Genomic DNA, 24,518 nt, shown 5'->3' on the forward strand with positions numbered 1-24,518 from the left:
CAATTGGCCCCCGTTATTTTATAAAAACTTAGTTAAAATTCCTTTAAAAAAAAATTAAATACAATTAAATATAGGTAATATTTTTTACTAATATTTCTATTTTTATTACGTATTATGTTCGACCCTATGACTTCGCGCAGTTTTAGAAAACAGCATGCACTTGACAATAACTGTTAAATTTTTTTATTTTAAAATATTAAATAGCTGATTGAACAGTGCTATAATGAAACTCAAAATATAACGAATACACAATACACCTATCTAAATTCTATTTTATATTCATTTAAATTGCATTTTTAATTGTTCTGGGTATTTTATTAAGCTTTATGATATAAGTGCATAATATTATTGATGGGTTAATAGGCTGACAACTATATAGGTACAGTTTTGTACGTTCAATGTAACGTTTTTAATTCAGAAAAGTGAACTTTTTACTTGTTTTTTATTTTATTGTCATATGTTGATTTGCGTTTTTGTTATTTTTACTTCACTATTTATTATTTAAAATTGAAACTAAAAGAAATGGTCATGCTGAAAAAATCAGAGCGAGAAAAAGGAAACTCTAAGAAAAATCAAGTTAGAACAGTTTTAAGATGAACCTATTTTTTTTTTCATTCATTGTAATAGAGTAATAGAAAATAAGTAATACTTAGTAATTTTATAGTCTATAGATATGCCCAAGGGGGTGTGGTTACTAGTTACTTTTAGATTCAAGTGTTTTGGAACGCTAAATATTCAAAAAAGCTACAACTCGTCTTCATTTTTTTCCAATTCAACCACTATAACTGTATTATTATCAAACTATTTGAAGTATACCATGATCTACACTTTACACTGACTACACATTTTCATATCTTATATCATAATCAATATTTCTTGATGAATATTACATATTTAATATGCTCCCGATGGTGACTGAGAACGCGAAAGTAGCAAAAATTGGACAGTAACCAATTACCGTTCGTATACAAAATTATGACGGGGGTCAATATAATAGTCTACATATTGTGTTTTTTTGCGAAGACGAATTGACCTAAATCTGTACGGCTGCACTTGCATAAAATAATACGTCATGCGTATACATACCCACGTGGTAGGTGGGAACTCCGGGAACGGGGCGATGTTCTTGGTGGCCACGTGACTGGGCAATTGGAACCTATCCCTACGGATCCTCTTCACGCGGATCTTTTGCCTCTCTCGTATGTACAGTGCGGCGTGCATACCTGAGCTGGCCATCACTGGTGCTCACCGCGGCTCGGGAACGCTTCCGGCCGCGATCGGTACGTCGTTTTCGTTTCCGGGGCGGTCGCCGCCGCCGCCACGGCAGCCGGTTCGACGTCCATCCGTTTATCGTGCGCTTCCGTCTGACTGTTGTCCTCGGTACGCAGGGTATACACCGCGGAGACGGTCGTCCACCACGGTTTGGACGCTCCCACGACGGAACTGGGAGAGCGGCGACGGCGACCAAAACGACTCTAAAACAGCCACGACGAAGGACCTCCGCACCTGTTAGTATAGAGAGTGTTTTGTTTTTCGTCTCTATTTTTTAAATTTTTTTCGTATCCGGAACGCGAAAAACGTCATTACACCGACGTCAACGTTTTGCCGACGTATAACGCGCGTGCGCTGTATATTATATAGCGATCATCGACTAGGACGTCGTTGCGATATTCCACCTATATATATATATATTATATATATGTACGTACGTGTTTATATTATAAAAATACGGGATCAATGGCGGATTTATAGTGGGATGAGGTTCAGGAAGGGTAATACTATATACAATCATTTTTAATTTTTCATATTCTTACAAATATATAAACTATATAGGTACTGTCGTTTATTATCATGTGCGTAAAAGAAGGAGAACCTATACAAGTAATGTAAATGAGTAAAATTCGAATTCACGTCGCTCTAGTTTCTGATTATATATTTACATATTATGATAAATGATTAGGATAAATATAGAAAATCTGCCACTGTACTCCTGGTTGTTTTGAATTTTGTGTATAGAATAACCATGTTAAGGTGATGTCTGTATATGTCTATAATAGCCGTCATAGGACTGTACAAGTATTCTTAAAAGTCCCACATTTTCACAACATAAAATATAATTGCAGTTCCACTCATCGTTTCCGTGAAATTATGATTCTCAAAATATCACAAAAATCACTGAAACCAGAAACACCCTGTACAATACATGGAATTAGAGGGGTAGAGGGAGGCTCTGGGAGGGAGTAGGAGACACAGTGACAGAAAGAGAGACAACGAGAAAGACAGAGAGACAGTGAGAGAGTGTCAGAGTGCAGGGTGAGTGAAAAAGAGTGCGGTAATTTAGTAGCGCACTGCTAAATCAAAAGGTTAATTCGATGTCACGGCTTAACGTCGAATAAATGAAAACTATAATAAACATAATACATATATAAATATACGAAGAACAAAAAAAAAAATGGATACACTATACATAATAGGTATAATATACTATATTGCGTCGATGGGCGGGCGATTGATCGAATTCGACCGCGTTATGTTTTTTCTGTTTCGAAAGTAATTATAACCCTTTGGTTAATTGACCGTTCGGAGCTTGTGTAATATTATATGCATCGTATACACACTTTTTTTCTACGGCAACCACTCTGCGGAACCCACGGTGCTTACAATAACGATTTTAATTAATTATTTCGTCACCAAGTAGACATCTATGCACCTACACAATATAAAGTGTATATTATTACGTCCGCGTTCTAATTTCCAATTCGACACTTTTCCAGCCCCACTCCAGAGGAAGCGTGGGTGTTATTTATAAATGTTGTCGTCCGCGAACTTATGGTATTATATAATATTATAAATAACTCGAACAAACATACATAATATAATATATTAAATAGACTACATAATATAATATTACTATCAGTATATCCAAACCACGTAGTATAATATTGGAAGTTAATCCCCACGGAAATCGAATATACGTTTATACTACAATCCGTTATTATAGATACGTTACAACACGTAGTCGTTTGTTGTTAGCATATTATTAACTATTATGCAGAGTACCTATAATATGTTATTACTTCAATATTTTTATTATTATCTCTAATAATATTGATCACCAAAGTTAGGAAATCACTAAACACACCGATTTTACACTTTCTTTTCTATTTTTTCAAACTAAACTTTTATATCATTAAAATATGATTTTATTTATACAATAGAATATATTATAATTTATAATACATAGTTCTAGACTTGACAGAGCATTTTCCAAAACCATGCGTTACATAAAACACCACGATATACATTATCGATTAATGATATATTTTTTACATTCAATCTGTACGAAAAAAACTCATGAAAAATTAACTAAAAATTTTAAATGTTTTAATTTTTATCTAAAACATTATACCTAACTCAACTAGGTATTTATACTTTACACACTCATAATTAATTAAAGCACGTACATTTTTAAATGCTAAAATTCTAAACAGTGAAATAATTTATGTTAAAAAAAAACAAAATTATAAATTTTATATAATTGTATAAATTGTAATTTTTAAATGCGAAAATTCTAAACAGCGAAATAATTTATGTTAAAAAAAAACAAAATTATGAAATAAATCGATGATTACATTTTTTTCTTCTAACGATATGAGATAAAAAAAAGTTTAAAAAAAAGATTACCACTAATATAACGGAAGTTTGAAATCTACTTTTGATTTGTAGGTTATGACATTGATATTTTTGTCATTAAATATTTGATGACATTTCATATTTTCTACTACCATCGTGCAATTTTAATAACGAATAACAACGCGTTAATATAACTTGATGTTAAACCTCTCGTTGGGATATCGAATTTCAAACAATTGTAAGCAAATTCTTTGCAAAAAATTATATTCTACTTACGTCCAAAAATATAAGGCATGAAATAACTTACAGCGATGACAAGCGATGTATATTAACCATATGTGTTATTATTTTCATGACAACCCAGCTCGGAACAGATTTCGTGGCTTTTTAATGACAGTCTTCTAAAAATACGACAGGATTTCGACATGATAATCCATACCACAGCTTACACTTCTTGGAAATGTAATATTTCACTATAGGCAATATATAATATAATAAACATATTTATCTATATTATATACGCAGACATAATGCATATTTGATGACGTGTGTATGCTCACATGTTTGAGGTCTACTAAAATATTATTATGTTTATTATGTTATTGCCGATTTACATAATGTAGCTTTTTTATGATATCCGTTATTATTTGACAAGATAAAAAATATCTACAATGTGAATGAAAACAGCCTTTTTATTGCAGTTTCAAAAACGAAACTCCTGTCACAGTTTTTTCTTTTTAAACTCAATAGCAATCATAATCGACTGTAGTCATACAAGTTTACGACATTGCGTTTTCAAATCATTTTGATTTTTGACATAATATTTATTATTAAATGAATCAAAATATACTACTTTCAAAATAAATATATTGTCCAGCAGTATTCAGTAAACAAATTTTCAAAGAACACGATCATATATCTTATACAGGATATTATAATATATACAAGTTTAAAACTACAATATCTATAAACGTGAGCCACGTGGTATAAATATTATTTGAGTATACAATTTAATATTTATATAATTTTAGCGATACACCCTGGTTATGATTTTAATTCAAAATTAACTCATTTTGAATCGATACATAATGTGTTTTCATACTATTATATTGAATTGCTGCAATTAATGTCTTCGTGCATAATGATTTGATCATCTTAAATATTTATCGAATATGTAAAAACTAAATGTGCGTGATAGGGTGAACAAGATTTAAAATTAAAAAAAACATAAAAACTGTTTATATGAAACATTGTGAACATTATGTTATTCATTATAATATTTGTGTTTCAAATAATAATAGTATATACGAGTCTACACATTACTATTATATGGAAATATATATTATTATTGTGTCACATAATAGCTGATAATATTCACATCTTAAGCTATTATTGGTGAGACTGGATTGGCGCATTCGCTAAGAATATTATTTGTTGGGTATACAAAAAAGGTGGACAGTGGACATTTCCAAAACAATAACTTAATGGAACGGAAATTTGGATTTTTACGCTTCAGAGGTAGAATAAAACACAATTTTCATAGAATTCATTTCAACACCGTGCTTGGTCGACACCTCCTCCTATTCCGCGCTGCCTATATACCAGGATTACGCGATGAGAAAAATACATCACATCACAGCGAAAACATAATATATTTTTGAGTTACCCGGTAAACGCATTAACGTTGACTTACCTCATTTTTATTACATAATATGGAAAGATATGGAAAAACTTGTCACCCCTTTTTTAAACTCAAAATTGATTACTATTTTGTGACAAAAATAAAACTTGTATACAACTAAATTAGATTCGAATTCTTCAAAGTAATAAAGATTTTTTTTAATCGATTTGAACTTTTTACATCTTTATTGTTTCTAAAGTTTTATTTTCTTAATGCTTTCAAATTTCAAAATTAATTGTATTGTTTCATCAAACAAAATTAACCTTATATAATAGTGTATTATTATTCGGTATGTTGTCTGCATTTTAATTAAAGAAAACTATGTATCAAAATATACTAATTATTATATATTATATTGAGAGTTGTGACGAACATAATATTCAATTGTATTGATTCAATCGTATCAAGTGAATAGTTAACTATAGTTGTTTAAAGTTTGAAGGAGACAATTTCACCAAATAACATATCCACTCTTCTCGTATCTATAAAGTACGTATACAATACACAATTTAAACAAATTCATAACGATTTTAGTTAAGTAAGCTAAACTATATTGTATATTATGTTTCTTTCACATAATACACTTGGCCGCATTCATGTGTGGAAACTTGGTTTTAACGTTAAGCTTAAATTCTTAAAAAGAATTTTATATGATATATAAATTCAAAAACGTAGGTCATCTCCTACAACAAAAGTGGGTCAAAAAAATATCACCTGCGTGGAACCGTAAGCGGGAAAGTATACGATTTATTCGTATCATATACAGAGTTATACACCAAGCATGCTTATTCCCTATTGATTCTTTAATAATGCATTTATCCAAATTCTAATTTTTAAATTTTTAAGAGAACCACTTTTTAAATGCTTGGATTATTAAACAATTTATAAGCCTTTAATTATTTTAAGCCAATTAGCATCTCGATTTTTAAAATGAGTACTACCGTTTTTTACTGTAAATTGTTAAGCAGATGATTCTTTTTGAAAATGTTCATGTAGAAATCTAAATCAATCTTTGTGTATTAATAGGAAATCTAATTCCATTTTATTTTATTTTTATCTCCAAATTACAGGTTTATATAACAATGTGTATATTGCCTTGTACGTATACTGGATATTTTACTTGCACATAACCAATTAGAATACTTAGAGGTTCAATAATATAAATAATATAATGTTACGGTAAAGTGAAATATACATTGATATACCAAGTATAACTCATATAAAAATGTAGGGATTATAAAGATTCAACTCGCAGTCATAGTTTGTGGCAATAATATTTATATTTATATATACAATCTATAATATGACATTATGTATAGATTTATAATATGTAAAATAATATAGGTAATATCATGTAGCATTCATTTCACAAAATCGTTCTATTCACGAAAGAGACTTTCATTTCACGAACTTTGATAATATCGTGTTGTTTAGTCACGTAAAACGGAAAGACCTGTTGACCAGCAGATGAAGCGGAAAATCATTTTTTATGCATCATGTATAGTTACTAAAAAAATACAAATAAATACTTTATAATATTATAATATATTAATATGAATAAAGTTTCACGAAAAGAGTGCCCAACAAACGAGCGTATAATAATTTCCCTCTTTTAAACATGTCTACCATTTAGAGTGAAATAAACGACCAATACAATATTTTATAACTTCGTCAACAAGCATAATACAAGAATTCGAAATCTAATTGTGCCACACACCATAAATATCTAATGCTTTTTAAGTGTTCTACACAGATATGTACCTATATTGCCAATATGTTGCGCCGTCCATCAACCGACACACAATAATAATATTATGTTAATGTTATTATATTATTATTCTAATTTCTAACAGTGAGTATAAAAAATGTCATTATTTTTTGTCAACCTAATCGCCCAGTACAATAATATTAAAATAAATATTTAGTTATACAAAACAGTATATTATATTATAATAATGATGGCATTCGTTTTACTAAACGCGTATGTCCAAATGAGGAAAAACAATAATATTATTAATTATTAATTTCAATACCTACCTATGAGAAAAATGTTTTCGTCCTAAATCGCCGCTGTTCACGATAGCGCTCGGTTTCGAAAACAACAGAATAGCAAACATCACGCGATAGGTTAATAAATTAATGGATAGGAATTATAAACTAGAGGATATTAACTTAAATTTTTTTTATGAATGGGACTTAAGCCGGTTTCTAGTTGGAGTTTTTCTGGCTGGTCATAGCAGGAGAGGCAGTGTCGGATCTTGGGAGGGAGTTGAATGCCCCCCTCCCAATCAGTGGCGTATTTAGGATTTTGCTGCCCTGGATACACATTTTTTTTAATGCCCTTTCCCCACCCTCCTGTTTTTTTTAGTAGCAATTTTTCTCACCCATAAAAAAACTTATAACACATGTGATATGGTAATATAGTATCATTCAGTATAAAAATCTATTGAGTGCCCCAGAATGTTGAATATCGAAGGTACTCTCAGTAGAAACGAATAACGAAATATTCAAAGCAAATTGTATAATGTATTAATTTTTTTTTACCAATATATAAGTTTATATACATACATATTATAAAAATTAATATTTCTTGAAAAATACATCGATAATGGCCGCATAATGAAGTATGGCCTTATTAGCCCTATGTTTCACACTGTGTTTTTTCTACTATAATAATGTAGTGGATTAAACTGGTACATAATTAAATGTAAATAACTAAATAGATATAAACCACTCTTTGGCAATAAAAATAAGCCAGGTCGTTTAGAATTTGTGTAAAATATAAAATATATATATTGTGAGATATTGTGTAAATGTTGTAAATTGTTTTGAATCTTTGCTCCCTCCAAAAAAAAAAACAATTTAGCACCGGGTCCGCCACTGAGGAGAAAGTGGATAGTCAAATGAAACCCATCGTGGATAAAAGTGAAATATATTGAAAAAAACGGCACGACGAGGAAATTTAATCCATGAATCTGTGCGCTGTGTTTTTAACATGGATGCTCAATACGCCGAATCACCGTGGTATTCTCAAAACTAAAATCTTTATGTAATCTCATGTATTCCTTTTTGGGACAATGCACGCGTTAGTGAAGAAGGAGAAGAGTGGTCAATTACCATGTAAGTCAATAGTAGTTACATAGATAATTAATCTCAGTCCACCGCCATTCCAATCACAGAGCCTCACTTGCATTTGTTTACATTGGCATGACGTGTTCTATGCATTCCTTATTTGATAGTGTTAGGATTTATATGCGTTATAGTATGGTGTTTTTTTTCTAAACTTTGTTATCAATGTCTAAGAAATACTGATCATGAAATACTCGACCACGAAAATTATCTATATTTATTAGTTATTACTTAATACGCACATAACGTATATCGCTACTCTATTTCCATTACTTATCCATTACTGATCCATTACTTCGTTATTTTTTTACATTATGAAACAATTTTAATGCAATGAAATAATAATATATGTTTTGTTTGAACGCTATATGCCCCAAATTCGAGTATAAACTGTCCCAGACTCAGATCCTGGGCCCCGTACTCGCCCACCCTTGGACGGTCAGGACAGCCGTTTATCACGAACATATCGTCAGTCCCAAACCAGCCATAGTATCATATATATAAATATAGAGAGACATCATCAGAAAATAACGTTTCGCGCTATAACTGACGAAGGAATTGGCTCAGTGGTTCGTGTGTGGGGTATAGGGAGTGGAAGCACCTCGCTCTATGTACCTCGGCCGGATCGAACGGGCCGGACAACCGGACTTGTCCGAACGGCGACATGGGCGTGGACGGCGTCAGCGACGACGAGGCGCGCAGTTGGTGTTCCACGGACGCGGGCGCATACTGTTGCTGGTGCTGCTGGAACCGGCGCTGAAACTGTTGGTGGATCAGCGCGTCCGCGTCCGCCGTGTTCCGGTGCTTGGGCTTGTGCCGCCTGCTGGCCAGCGACGCACCACCGGCCGCCGCGTACATGCTGGTGTCGTCGGTGGTGCGTGCTACCGACTGCGATGTGGACGGTGATCACGTCGTTCGCGTGAGAGATCCGCTGCGTGAACGCCGCCGACGCCGTCGTTGTCGTCGATGTCGCCGCCGCCACTTCCGCTTCCGTTTTCCGACGGGAAAACTCCAGTCACACTTCTGCGAAAATAAATGTTAAATACAATTTAATGATAGGCAGTGGGGAATAGTATTCGATAGTTCAAAATAAGTTTAAATAAACTAGCGAATAAATTCATACTCTGTCACAAATAAGAGTAACCTCTGGTGGCACACGGTGACAGAAGCGCGTGATGGGAACGCGTGTTAGCCACACTCAGACACGCGTTCCCATCACTAATATAATTTTAAATAAACGTAACACTCGCAGATGCTAGCGTGCACTCATAATAGGGGTTATATTATAACTTATATATGCGTAGAGTGCAGGAAATGTGGAGAGACATTGTTGAATATTATCGTTCTACATGGGCTACAATATAAAGTAATGTCGTTCAGGAAAAGTGAATCTTAAAACATTTTCATTATACTACATTTATATATAATTGTTGGCCGTATGAGTTGGTACATAAGAACGGTTAAATTTATCACATATTTGACTAAAAAATTACACGGGTCTCCCCATTCAATACATCAAGCCATGTCATTAATATAATAACTGTACCATGCAGCAAAAGTACAGAAATAATTAAGATAAACATTGTGTCATGTCGAGTCGTGTCATGTTTTTAATAATTAATAAATTAATAAATTTAAATAATTATCGTGTGCCTTACTTTCATGCGTTTTCTATATATACCAAAATCCTTATCAATTATATTTGAATATCGTTCCCAATGACGTTATATAATTTTTTTTTAGTTATCACTCTTCTGCATATAAATGTAACTTATTAAACTATACATGGTCAAAAAATGAATATATTCAACTATACTAGGGGTCACCAAATGGCGGACCGCGATCCGGACACGGACCTCGAGCACTTTTTTTACGGACCGCGAGCAAGTTTTTATTTTACATTGATTAAGTTCATACGCGCCAAACCAGCGAGGGAAACGCGCCATCGCCGGAGTGGCGCGTATGAATTTGACCAATTTAAAAATTAGGCGCGTACGATACGTCGCGTATGATACGCGTCCATGTGAAACGGGCCTTATCCACGGAATAGTTTTTATCTAGTTTAAATCCGATAATAAATAATAAGATAAGATCGTAACGTCGAGCGTCTGTCTACGTAGAACGCGTGTATACTTCGCAGTAATACGTATGCGCCGCGACGCGACAGACGAGTTCCGAGTATAGATTGATAGATAGATAGATAACTTCACACCAAATATTATATTAATATTTAACTAAAAAAATGTAATTTTTCACATTAAAAATGAAATATTTCAAGTATAATCTTTTTTTTGCAAATTCAATTTAAATAAATAAATAAATATAAATACAAATTTAAAAATGTATATACCTATCTCATATGGACATATGGTATACCTTAATCAAATCATGTGTTTCAGCCAATCAGAGAAAATTATTTTACACTACACGACACGTTCCCCAATATTAAGAATTACTAAACAGTCTTTATAGCTTTATTTAGGTATATTATGTAAGAAATTGGCCATTAATTATCATTATTGATAAAATTGGTTAAGTATTAGGTAATCGTAATCGTATTAGACTAATAATAAAAAACATGGGTGCGTGTTAATTACACCGACTTTCTGGTAGTCCATTTTATGGTAGGGTTTATAACATGTCATTTTTAAATGTCGTAATAATTATACGTTGAATGGGGCCGATATGTGTCACCGATAAGTCTTTGTATTTAAATGAATAAAACAATACAACAAAATTGTATTCCATTTTCCATCGTTGTAAAACTCTATTTTTTTTTTCATTTACTAAACAAAATAACCTCAATACCGACTGGTGACTATACCTATTACTTACCTATATTATAATATGATAACATTGATAACAATTTATTTTTATTGCATTTCATATGGTGATTAATAGATATAATTCAAACGGGTCTCTTTTAATTCATTAACTAAACTATAACATTATTCCATATTTCCATGAACGTACTCGTGGTTTCTGCAGGTTATGAATTATGATAAAAACAAGCACAACAAGTTAACTTAGATTAATAAAAATGTCGGACAAATCCCTAACACATATTTCTAAGTTTCAAATTCTTAAAATATTATACTGGTGAGCTAAATTATTTCAATTTTCCCAACCCGTTTAATGTAATAAAACCACTTCATTCAGTTATTGTATACACATGATGTTCATTAAAAATGATCGACATTTTATTTTTTACCCGTTACCTTTTTAATTGCCCAATGTTTGGATATAGACCCTATGATAATAATAATTGTTATAAAAAATATATAATCAATTTGGTTTTTATTATAAATATAACATGTCATTTTTACGTAAAAAATATTCTATAATATAATCAATCAGACCTACAATGGTGTTTTTTTTTGTAATTTGAAATAATATTTCCGAGAAAATAAATATGATTTCAACTATTTAGTCAATTTACCTATGTAAAATAAAATATGTATATTTCCATCGCATTAATAAAATAATTTCTAGGTGTATCATGTTATAGATGAGTAAATTCATTATTTCATATAAATTTTCTACAAAATGTAGATACACAAAATACATGGCCATTAAGTCACACAATAAGTATTTATACCTACTATATACTTTGTGCAAATGAAAAAATAAATATATTTACAATATACCTTTGAAAAAATGAAATTGAAGTGTCAGTGTGTCACATTCAACAAATACACTTAAGGTGGGATCACACTGCGCGAGGAGTGTGGAGCGTGATATATACCGCGCACAGTAAAACCGACGCGCCGTTAGATTGGATAAGACGCGCCGCACCAATTTTCCTTTGGCGCGGGATACAGAGACCGACAATATTGTCGGGAAGAGACGCGCTGCGTGCCGCTCACAAAAATTTTGCCGCGCAACACTAATCAGACGGCGCGTCAACTGTACCACGCTATACCACTCCACGCTCCACGCGACGCGCAACGCGCCGTGTGATCCCACCTTTATGCACGCAGAAGAATTCTAGTCAACGTACTTCGTTAAAAAATATAATCAATATAATATTAAATTCAATAAACTTCAAATAAATAATAAAAAGAAAATGTATTATATTTGACACTATAATGTGAAACTTAATTTCTTGATTAATGAATGTTTAAATTATTATAATAGATACTCAAATACTTTTGCACAATATTATAAAATATAATATAATAATAATTGGGTATTATCAAAAAGTCATTCTCATTGAAAAAATACATAGATCAGCTATAATGTTTTTAACGATATATTTATAAAACGAAAAACATCAGTACCTAATACAAAATTGATTTTGATTTTTCTTATAAGTTTAATTGCCCGTATAAGGTACGCAAAACGTTGGTTATCATTTAATCACTTTTCAGAAACAGTCTAAACTGTCATGACTCGTGACCTATTTGCAAATATCACGATAAAGGTTCAATAAGTAATCGATTCGTTTGTCGATTGTGCAACTATTCAAAAAATCATCTCGATTCGTAATAATAATTTGCATACTTCGATTATCTTCAATGCATGTTTTATATCCTCGCAAATACATATAACTATATTACCGGCGCCGCGTATATATACGCAGTAATAAAATCGTCGGCGCCGTCAGTGTGTTTCGGTGCGTTTCGCACTAAAAAATTCCATATTTAATTCAACAGCGTAAAATTGTCGCGAATAAAAAGTATAAATGTATGTAAGTATAACAGGCGCACATAATATTATTATATATTTGTGCCGTAGTTGAGGCAATAGCCAATAATATTATAACCGTCTTTGTGTATAGGTACGTGTCGGATACATGAGAATAGGGGGCAGTGTACGGTTCAAATTTGTATGTGCCCAGAAGGCCTCATGCCAGGGTTCAACAAATTGAGGGCTACGGACAAAGTTTATCAGGCTCGCAGACAAGAAATTTATTTTTTTTAACTAATATTTTTGATGTTAGATTAATTAATGAGGTTTTAATTCGTTCTCATTTAATTTTTTGATTTTACCCTTACTTTCTTTTGAGTTAAGATAAACGCGTTCATTACATTTTTATGGACATCAAAAGCTTCCTTATTTCTTAAAGAGGACCTTCAAAAATATTAATTATTTATGATTCCATGCAGATAATTTATTCTGCGTATACAATCACGCAAATATACTACAATAATATCCATACCACACAAAATACCGTACGATACGAACGACTATAATATTATGACGTATACGGTATACATATTATATAGAGTATAGACGACCTATCGAGAATATTCGAGGTTATTGTCCCATTTTCTGTAGAGTGTTTTATTAATATTTATTTTCCGTAAGTACGTATAGAATATTACTCACTTGACTTGCGACGTATTTCGCGGAGCTGGTTGGTTAAATATATCGGTGGCAGACGTCGTTCGCATGCCCTTCTTCGGGCGCGCGACAATAATACACGGCGGCAATATAATACGTATATTGACGCGGACACAAGCATTACTATAAGGTCTAAACGTTTTTCCATCAAAAACACGGGTGGACGTAGCGACAGCTTTTATAAATGTACCTATACACAGTGTGTCGGAAGCAGATAAACCGTATATATATACTATATTATAGGTACAATAGACGTGTGTTGGTACGGGAAAGTTTCCAGCGGCGATTGCGACAGACCAAGACGTTCGTATAATAACATCGCGTGTTTTTTTGAATTTCATCTGGAGGGGTTCGCACTGAGTTTTGTAAATTTTTCGTGCGATCCCCGCCATCATATAATAATATATTTATACCGAACACGTACGTACATATAGTGTAAGTGTAATTTAATATTATAATATACAACCTAACATACACGCGCGCGTTGGCAAAACGTCGGATTGCAGAGCTTTTCATTGGACCAAAAAATAACAAAAATAAACCCGGACTTAACGATGTATTTTTGATGAGGGGGATGGAAAATAAAAAAACGATGCCGTAACTCTATCGTGTTAAGACACGTTACGACAAAAGATATGACGTACGCCATTACAATATGCTTATGTTGGTGATTATAATACTACTGCAGCTGCAGCACACACACATAATGTATATTTATTATGATACCATGTGGTGGTACACAACGCTGCAGTGTGTAACGACGATATGATCACATAGTAAAATAATAATAAATTATAATATACTGTACGGTAATACGTACGGCCGGCGGCGGCGTGAACGACCGGAAATCGGAGTACGCGTCATCGGGATCGCTGATTTACGTAACACGAATAATAATAATAATATATTATATGAAAATTATACGAATCGTGCGGAAAACCGGTGAGAACGGCAACGGTGGTGGCGACGGTGACATATGTCCAACAGGTAGTTTCGAGCGCCGAGCAACAGTTAACGCGGACGAAAACAATTTATGTGTATCGCAACAGACTTATAAATACAATAATTGTGTGCGTATATTATAATATGATTGTAAATATCATGAGAATACGTAATAATATTATATTTAACGAGTGGACAGACGGAAGGACCGACCGTGGCGACGGTTTAGTGTATATAGCGTGGACGTACGCCGAGGATACACCTGAATGCGTGTTGCACACGGTGGTACGCGAAGACGAGTGCGGCCCGAGGGTTTCTACCACTGGCGATGAGCACAGACTGCGCGTGTGGTGGATACGTCGGCGTATCGCTGTCGCCGCCGCCGAGGTGTGGTGATCCGAGCACGCGCCTTGCGTTCGGTACTATACGGTTGTATACACAAGGTACGTGTACGCGAGGTTCGTTCGTACCGCCACACGGCCCCAATTCGATGACTTTTTAGTTTATTTTTTTCCACCCGACAATGATATCCATACGCCTCGACGTGTTGTTCGCCAGACGTATCCAGAGTAGAATTTTTAAGGAACGCTCCTCCACCCACTACCGACCAACGACGACACTGCAACACATCACCACGTCGGACGTAATGCGGCGGTGGATCTTAAAGCGTTTAGTGACGAATTCGAAAACATCAGAGTGAAAAATATAGAAATTAATCGGAAGACTGTATATGATTTTTGTATACAACACCGTTCCTAACATCGACTCTCAACACAAAATAAACAAACTTTTCTCGAGTATCGTCCGGCCCACATAAATATATTGCATGCCATCTATATAATACATTCCCGGCGTCCACTGACCCTTCGGAAAACACCCACACGAGTGATCAACAGTGCCTCTTCAAGACCAAAGGTTTTGTATGTTCGCTTAATCGTGTGTGTGTGTGTGTGTTCGTGTCTTATGTATATATCTATCCTATGCGGTGGACCATCGTACGATGGATGAGACAGCTTTTGTGTAGAGCTTTATGCACGTGTAATTTGTTCGTTCCTCTCCTCCTCTTCCGGTATACGTTTCCGCCTTTCGAATTCAGTTGATTTCATCACACAGACACCGTGCAAACAATGCTCAGTATTGTTATTTCTAGTATTACACTAGTATACGTACTTATGAAAATTATAGATGGTAATTGAAACGTACCTATGTATGTATGTATGTATAGGATACATTATTAGTCGGCGTATTGTGTTAATGATCAGAGCGAGTACTGAGTAATGTGTGAGTGCAATTTGTATGTATGTAGTGTACGTGGTCGATAATAACCGTATAAAACAATGTAGGTACCTATATATATTGATATTTGATATTTTTATATAGCACACTAGTACATAATATGTAATATATTATTATAATATATAATATGTATTAAGAGGCTGTCTGTGCACTATTTGTTTTCTCTCTCTGGCTCACACGCAACATAGATAAAATGCATTTACGCAAAATCATTTTTTCTATGCTTTTAAGTAATCTTAGAATAAAGTCACCCATGACAAAAAAGATAGAGAATAATACTTTTGAGGGAATGACATATCGATTTGTCTAAATATTGTCTCAAAACAATTTAAACATAATTTAAATTTACAACATTTTTTTATTTATTTTGAAAATCGAATACAAAGTCAAATAATAAAAAAATATAATATAATTATATGATATAATACTGTAAGTTAATACTATATTACTAAAATTATACTATACTACGAGTATATTACCTAAGCGAGAGAAAACAAATAAATTGGATAGAACTTGCGATTGCGTACGAATTACTTTTTGGGGAACACGATTGGGTATGATGGGCGTAACTTTTATGGTCCAAAAATAACCTTCCTCTTTTTGCCCAAATGTGATAAAACCGTTTCCCCTTTTTCTCCCAATAATAATTGCCTTTTTTTCGACCACAATTTTATGTTCAAAATTTTGGGAAACAAGTCTCAAAATAATTTATTTTTGGTAATTTATTATTAATTATTATACTGTGGACGTATATTTTTAATATCTATAAAATCAGTTTAATAAAGCCATTTATAATTACTCAGAAAACTGAGAGCCCTACGAAGAGGTGGCTTCTATATAGTTCTACTTAGATTCATTTTGTGATGTTTGTGATCATTATATAATTATACTAGATATGTATTTGCCATTTATCATGAGTTTATTAAAAAAATGGAATTATACATGTGTAGTTGAATGGCATACATATTATATTACTCTACTCTATCACATTGTTGGATTATATCGTTGGTTTTTAATTGACGTTCTTTTATTTTCTTATCTTAAAGAAAGTGATGTAAATGGATCTTATTTAATTTAATAAATTTCAGTTCAGACTTCTTGTTTTACAGCGAACCATGTTCCTATATAATATATATATTATGGCGAATTACAATAAAAACTTTAATTAAAAACGTGTTAAATGACTCACACGCATTTGTTGTCACTATTATATATACAGATAATATTTTTTACAGTCTATAAAAACACTGTTACACGTATAGTTGTGTTAGGTATAACTTTTAAGTTTTATAGTTAAAACTTTATAAGTTATCCTATATCTCCTTATGTTTAATAAACCTGTAATCATGCCTTGGAGTTTTTAAAATATTTTGCATAAACACAAAAAAAAATCTAAGCAGTAATAACTAGTGAGCAAATATCAAACATAAATTATTTTGAGTCAGGCTTCTCCCAAACTATTGAGCGTAAAACCGTAGGCAAAAAGAAGAAAATAGTTAAATATAATTGTGTGAAAAGAGGAAGGTAATTAGGTAATTAGGTAAAAAAAAGAGTACAATAATAATATCATATTATAAATTTAACTTTTTTATTGTATGGCTTTTCGTACTGATTTGATATACCTGAATGTTGCATTTCGAAGTAGGTTTTTGTCATCAGATCGATTCTAATTATTTTCATAATTTATTTGAAATTGAGTCATTTGTTTTGCGTTTAAAATTTTTATGTAAAACTTGGTATTTGATTTTTCGTCGTATCAATAAAATATTAAATGACTATGCTCACTCAAAACTTTAAATTCATCGATTTTAATCGATCAATGTTAGTTAATATACAGGTGTAACAATTTTGATTTGTGAACAATGTACACCCATTTATTTTTCGTAATTTCGCTGACTTATAAAACGATATTTACTTAACTAATTCCAAGACTTTTCCCCGTTCTGACGTAATTATTTTGATTGAATTTTTCATATTTTACACAATTTACACAACATGACAAAATATTAAAATAATGTTGGTCATGCGTAACCGAACGGTCTAATAATAATATCTGTGTAACGGAACTAATAAAATCTACATACTATACCTATAGGTAGCAGTGAGACCTTTTATTGCACAATCATAATTTTCTAACGTTTCCAGTTTCGTCTATATTATATACTCCTAACTACCTAGTATATTATTCAACTGTGATTTCCCGGCGTGGCAACCTTGCAAGAAATATATAAAGGTACGGAATAATTTTATGAAAAAAGGTAAGTACTACCGATAAGCACCAGCACGTACGAATTTCCACCCATTAAATTGGTCTTAGCTCGGGGTAGCAAATTTATTTTCACTATATCATAGAAATGTACGTTTATATTATTATAACTTATAAGGTTACAATATAATATTATATCGTATCGCCATGGTGTAAGCATACATTTATGGTACAGCTATAAAATACTATAAAATACAAATACGACGTCGTGCAGGAATCACCACCGTTCGAACGTGACGGAAAATCGGTCGATACTCGATGGACGATTTCGAGAGATTAATGTGGAAAAATAAAAAAAATGATAAAATATCATAACCGGGGTACAACGAACTGCTGTTTCGGCGTCGTCTAAACCCAGGGGAAAATTCACACGTGTGCAAAAGTCCAAACTTCGGACACCCGTTGCACGTGTAGTTATTACAAGTAGGTACCTAACCTATATACGAACTCGGGTAACGCATATTATTATTATACGAGTGCGGTTTCGGGGCGTAGTCTACAACGGTCATTTTATTTTATTTTTTTCGTTTTTACTTTCGGGAACAGCCACCCCGTCGTCTTCGTCATCGTCACGTAACAATGCGCATGCTCGATTATACAAATAGCGTGCACGATTCATTTTTTACTCGAAACGCGAAAGGAAATTGATGAACCGCAGTCCTCTGTCTGTCCACAACGACTGATTTTATAATATATTATAAAGCCAATGGTCCATATTATACTGACCGCGGACAATTGCATGTATGCTACATAATGCATATTTGTATAATATGACCCGCGTACAAACGGCGAAACCGACATGTACTCGGAGGAACGCAGATAATTAAAGATATTGGATTGCTTTTTTTATAATTTCAAAAAAAATTGCAGTAGTTATCGATTAACGAAACGATTGTATTTTTCGCTATGGAAAACTCGTTTCCGATTAATCCACGTATACTTCGTCGAGTAGAGCCTATTCACGTGACATAACACGCACACGTATATAATATATCATATTATCATAACTATAAACTATCTATACATTTAATATATGTATATAAATTACAAAGACCGTAGTCGTTCTTTTTCGAGGTTTCTATTGACATACGTTATGCATCCCACAGCAAAACGTGTGATCACAGAGCACTACAACAGACTACAATGTATAATATATACGTGCGCGCTAAGCTTGTCGTGAAAACGAAAACGTTTTAAAAGGACACATCGAATTCGACTATTGGGCGCGCGCTTTAGTATATACAATATGTGTGGGTGTGTGTATTGCTAATACGACGTCGACGCGTTCTAATCGAATTAATGGACGCTATATTGAACGCGTGTCGCGCCAGTCCATTAACATCGAGGATTAAGTGATTCCATAAATTATGGGGGTGAACGATCCAGCCGCCAAGAGCCGTGTGTCGTATCGGTTTTTCTTGCGTCACGGTATAGTCCATGAGTGCAGTCGATGTCGTCGCCCCTGTGTACGTATATTGTATATTATATACTTATAAATTATACGGAATATACTTAAAGACCCGACGTTTTTCTCATATGGTTTACCTAGAGTCCTAGGTGAATGGAGCAATGTATTGGTTTGACATGAATACATCATGTTCTATTGTGCTTGCTGCATATAGATAGATATACATATCTAATAAATATGAGTAGTTTGCAATCCACGGTCATCTTTCCAACCCAACAAATGATGGTGGAAAAGCTTTAATTATTTTGTGTTCGTTTTAATCAAAGTAGGTACCAAATTTAGTATATAGTACCTATGTAGAAATGTCGAATGTGTAATTATATTATGGCCGTCGCCCGCCCGCTCATGTTCATGTTTTTTACTACCATAGCATCTCGCTAACACCTTATGAATTTATAGAAATTCTATACACATACGACATACATCATATAATATGTACTACGCAGCTACTGAACATAGATACCTAATATAATAGTGACCCTTGTAAACATTCGTTTAGCAACCTTTTTGGTGGAAAATTCCACTTAATCACATTTATATAACAATAGATACAATCATTAATTTTGAACTAACTGTGTTTCACTGAGTAAAACTTAAGTATAACAGAGAATTACACAATTGTGTAATTTTTACGGCTACTACACGTGTTTGATACTTTGCTCTATGATTAAAAAACAGTTAGAAACTCAAACAATTATTCGATTCTTTCACAGAGTATTATAATTTATAAATAGGTATACCTATAGGCTACAGGTTACTGCAGATTCAATCGGTTTAAAAATAAATTTATCAAAATTTCAATGTTCTTATATTTTTTATTAATTTCAAACTATAGTTTTTACTATTATACATTATAATAAAATGCTTGAATAATTATATAAAACTACAGCACATATATTATAATGCCACACTAGTACACTACAGTCATTACTGAAAACTTTTTTTACACTCCTTATTAACTCCTTTTCAACTCTATATCAAAATCAAACTATTATCTTTGTGTGATCATCACAAATTTTATGAACTTTTACGAACTTCACTAGAGCCGTCTTTGTGGATTCACTGGTTGTTTCTGTCCCATACATTTTCTGAATTAATTTTATGTCGCATTCATCATATATTACATTATTATATTCCTGTCTCACCACTCTAGGTGGTATTTAGTTTCGTGTTACGCCCACGTATAATTTAATAATTTATAATCCACAATTATTTTGTACAAATGAATAATATATAATATGTAGATGTATACACGTACAATACAATAATATACAACCTTTTATATCCCACTGCTATCTATGTGTGTACAATTGGGGATTTTTTTCAGTATTCTTTTTTTTAGGACTTAAAATACTGATTACCGAAAATACTAGCCACTCACTACTAAATATGAATGTGCAGTTTAAACATAATATACAACAAAAATTCTCCCTAGCCCTTTAAAATAAATTGAAAAATAATTTTAATATTTTAGATTTTATTCACGAATCTTGTCCATATATCATAAAAAGGTAGTTTGTAGATTTATAATAAAAATAATATTACTGACTATTTAAATATTTAAATGAATATTTTGACTAAAAAATTCCTTATTTCCTATGGACAATTTGTGTGAACCTCGACTCAAGACTAATAGCTACAGTAACTCTAATAATGAATTGAAATACGTAGGAAATCCGATCTTTAATAAGCATAGTGGTTGAAAGTGTTTGAACATTTTGAATATCTAATGTAGAAATCAGTTGTACTTAAACATAAATGTTTTAGGTATTTAATTTGAAAATTTATGTATTTTTGAGTACAAAATAATTTCCAAATTCTCGTGACTTCTAATTTCTCAATACCAGTTGAATTATCGTCGATATGCTGGTAATAATTATTTATTTGATAAATACAATTTCTTTGGTTAAGCACCGTCTATTGTGGATTTATAATGAATAATAAATATAACATACTGGCTATATAGCAAACACTAGATACTACCCTTTATATATTTGTATTCAGTGTAATATTTAATAACGGTATACCTTTATTTAGGCGCGTTCGAAAAATACAATTCGAGGTTTCGTGAACAGGTGTTCGTTTCACACAATCCCCACCCCCACTCCTTCACAGACAAGACATTTATTCAAAACTAAAACAATAATTCATGTCGAACATAAAGTTTTTATAAAAAAAAAGAGTGAGAGAAATAGTATCCAATTAAAAACTTCGAATATTCGAGAATAAATTATGAAGAATATTTAAATATTTAAACATTTCTATACTTATACATTTCATAAAATCAATAATATGGTTTAACCATTAAATGTCTCGTATCTGTCGGTTACGGTGCAAAGATGAGAATCGTCGATCATTTTGATAGCGTTTGAACAACTCGTTCGTACTCCATGAACGGAAATAATAATAATTTATTTTTTAAACTTTATTTCTTTAAAGTTTCATATTTATTTACCGCAAATTTGTATTTCAAATGACCTTCTCGTAAAACGTTTTGAAGATGAAATATGATGGAGAAATGACAACCATGTTATATCCTCGTTAGGGTAGAATGTTATATTTTTTTATGTACTGTAGTGTGCTATGTATGTTTATTGTTTAGTGCCTAATATTATTTTTTCGTTATATTATATTACGTTAAATTAATTTCTTTTCCTATCGACTAAAATAATAATCATAATAATGTTAAAGCAAGGCAGTGACCTCGAAACCATTATTTATGGATATAGACGAGAAGATAATGTATGCACAGCATTTGTGGCAAGACGTGAGCGGCTTAAATGAGTTGGACCATCAAACAGATTTTTTTTTTATTTATACGACCAAACGGGTTGTTATCCCAAGCCCACCGACTACTGTCCACCAATGTCACATTATCTGTTTTTCCGTTTTCCGTTTTTCATAACAAAATTGTTTTTGATTTATTGTTTTCGTACATAAAAATAAATATTATATAATACTATTGAGATTATAATTGAATAATTCATACATTAAATTATTACGTTGACATGCATCAATAATACAAATATGATTACACTGTGCGGTGATGAACAACTAGGCAGTGTTGAGACTTATCTAGATAATTATTTAGTTATCTTTTATCTTATCTAGATAAATAGTTGCGTTTTATCTAAATAGTTATCTAAGATAAAAAATTCATCCATCTAGATAAATTCGTCTCTATACAAAAAAATGAAATACACTTTTTATTGTCAATTTATTATTTTGATAATTAATACTTTAAATTTGAATTGTCGTCCTCTCAGTAAAATAATTGTATGTTCATAATAATATTATATAAAAGGTACCTATTATTTATTATTGATATTTTCGTTAGAGACCTGAGCTTAGTGCTCAAATGAAAAATATACCTACATTTCATTGTTATCTTGTGTTGGTGACTCGTCAGCAGTAAATTAGTGGAAAAATATTATAATGGTTTAATTTATAACTTGGAAGCTATAAGTTATTTTTGGGTAGAGTAAGCTACTCAGTAGTCAGTCAGAGCTATATACCGCGTATTTAATTGTGTTTTCCTAGTTCCGACGTGTACAACTGTACCGATAAGGGTCAACTGTGTCAACTAACTGCAATTAGTCTTGAATTTTTAATTAGGTTTAGGTACGATTGATATTTTAAGTAATCAAAGCTATATATAAATCTTTATATAATTTGTATTTATCAGTAATAAACTAATAACTAATAAGACGTAATAACATTATATTTTTAATAGTGTACCTATATAATTTACTCGTAATTCTGCACAATTGAAATGCTGTTGTGTTGTAGATGCTTGAATAAATAATATTATAAATTAATTTTATACTAAAACTATTGTAAAGGTTCATATTAACTAAAGTTTACTATGACGAGTTGTTTAAAATAGTTTTTTCTTGATATTATACCAAATTTTGAAAATGTTTCCTTCTTCGTGACAATTATACCTTAGTTATTGATTAATTATAATGTTCACTGCTAACATTAATTTAAACATAAAGTCAGTGTTTAAATAATATTAAAGTCCTATGTAGTATCTAAGCTGTTCTCTCAAAAGTTAGACTTTATAGCAGGTATTAAAAAAAATTATCTTTTTTTTATCTAGATAAAAATGTATTTATCTTTAATCTTTATCTAGATAGATTTGAATTTAGTTATCTTTTATCTTTATCTAGATACATTTTCATCATATTATCTTTATCTTTATCTAGATAAAAAAGTACTTATCTAAACCCAACACTGCAGCTAGGTAAACCACTCATATAATTACATTATAATTTACGAGTGTGACAATAATATGTGTTTAAAAAAATGTAAATGTATTTTAATACAATAATTAGATAACGATTATACGGCGTTATGAATAGGCTTTTTAGATACACCACTGTATCCTCTCATTACGTTTTCCCGGTATTACTATTTACTGTATTAATAATTTGTTTATCAAATTTCATCAAATTATGTTATAAATAAATAAGCATAATATATTATGATGTAAAATTAATTTGCATTATAAATATATAATCGTATGTAATCTAATTTTAGATTCTCGAGATTGTCAACTTGAAAATAAAAAACAGTAATCAATAGATATAACATTTGATATCGTTTATTTAATATCAATTATCAAACAATTCACGATTTTAAATCGAAGTTATGCTGAAGTAAATACTATACTTATATTATATTACTATAATAAATTATTATGCTCTTTTAATTGTAATTTTTTTTTTATCATGATTAATGCTGGCTACAACTCA

The 24,518-nt window shown here is 31.9% G+C and overlaps 1 protein-coding gene across 4 annotated transcripts in view; it reads right to left on the reverse strand.

The window, feature by feature from the left end:
* LOC100575343 overlaps nt 1–24,518 on the reverse strand; it is a 59,481-nt gene that overhangs the window by 23,504 nt on the left and 11,459 nt on the right. Inside the window, exons 1-2 of one of the 4 annotated variants that reach the window (XM_029488145.1) lie at nt 14,610–16,090; nt 1,087–1,506 (exon numbers count right to left, since the gene is read on the reverse strand). In XM_029488145.1, the coding sequence (XP_029344005.1) occupies nt 1,087–1,236 (150 nt within the window). In that variant the 5' untranslated portion in view covers nt 1,237–1,506; nt 14,610–16,090. Of the gene's footprint in view, nt 1–1,086; nt 1,507–9,058; nt 9,467–13,774; nt 14,574–14,609; nt 16,091–24,518 lie in introns of those variants that run through there. The other 3 variants (XM_029488144.1, XM_029488143.1, XM_029488142.1) reach the window with 3 other exon arrangements.

This window comes from Acyrthosiphon pisum, chromosome A1 (assembly GCF_005508785.2).
Source record: "Acyrthosiphon pisum isolate AL4f chromosome A1, pea_aphid_22Mar2018_4r6ur, whole genome shotgun sequence".
Taxonomy (NCBI): Eukaryota; Metazoa; Arthropoda; class Insecta; order Hemiptera; family Aphididae; genus Acyrthosiphon; species Acyrthosiphon pisum.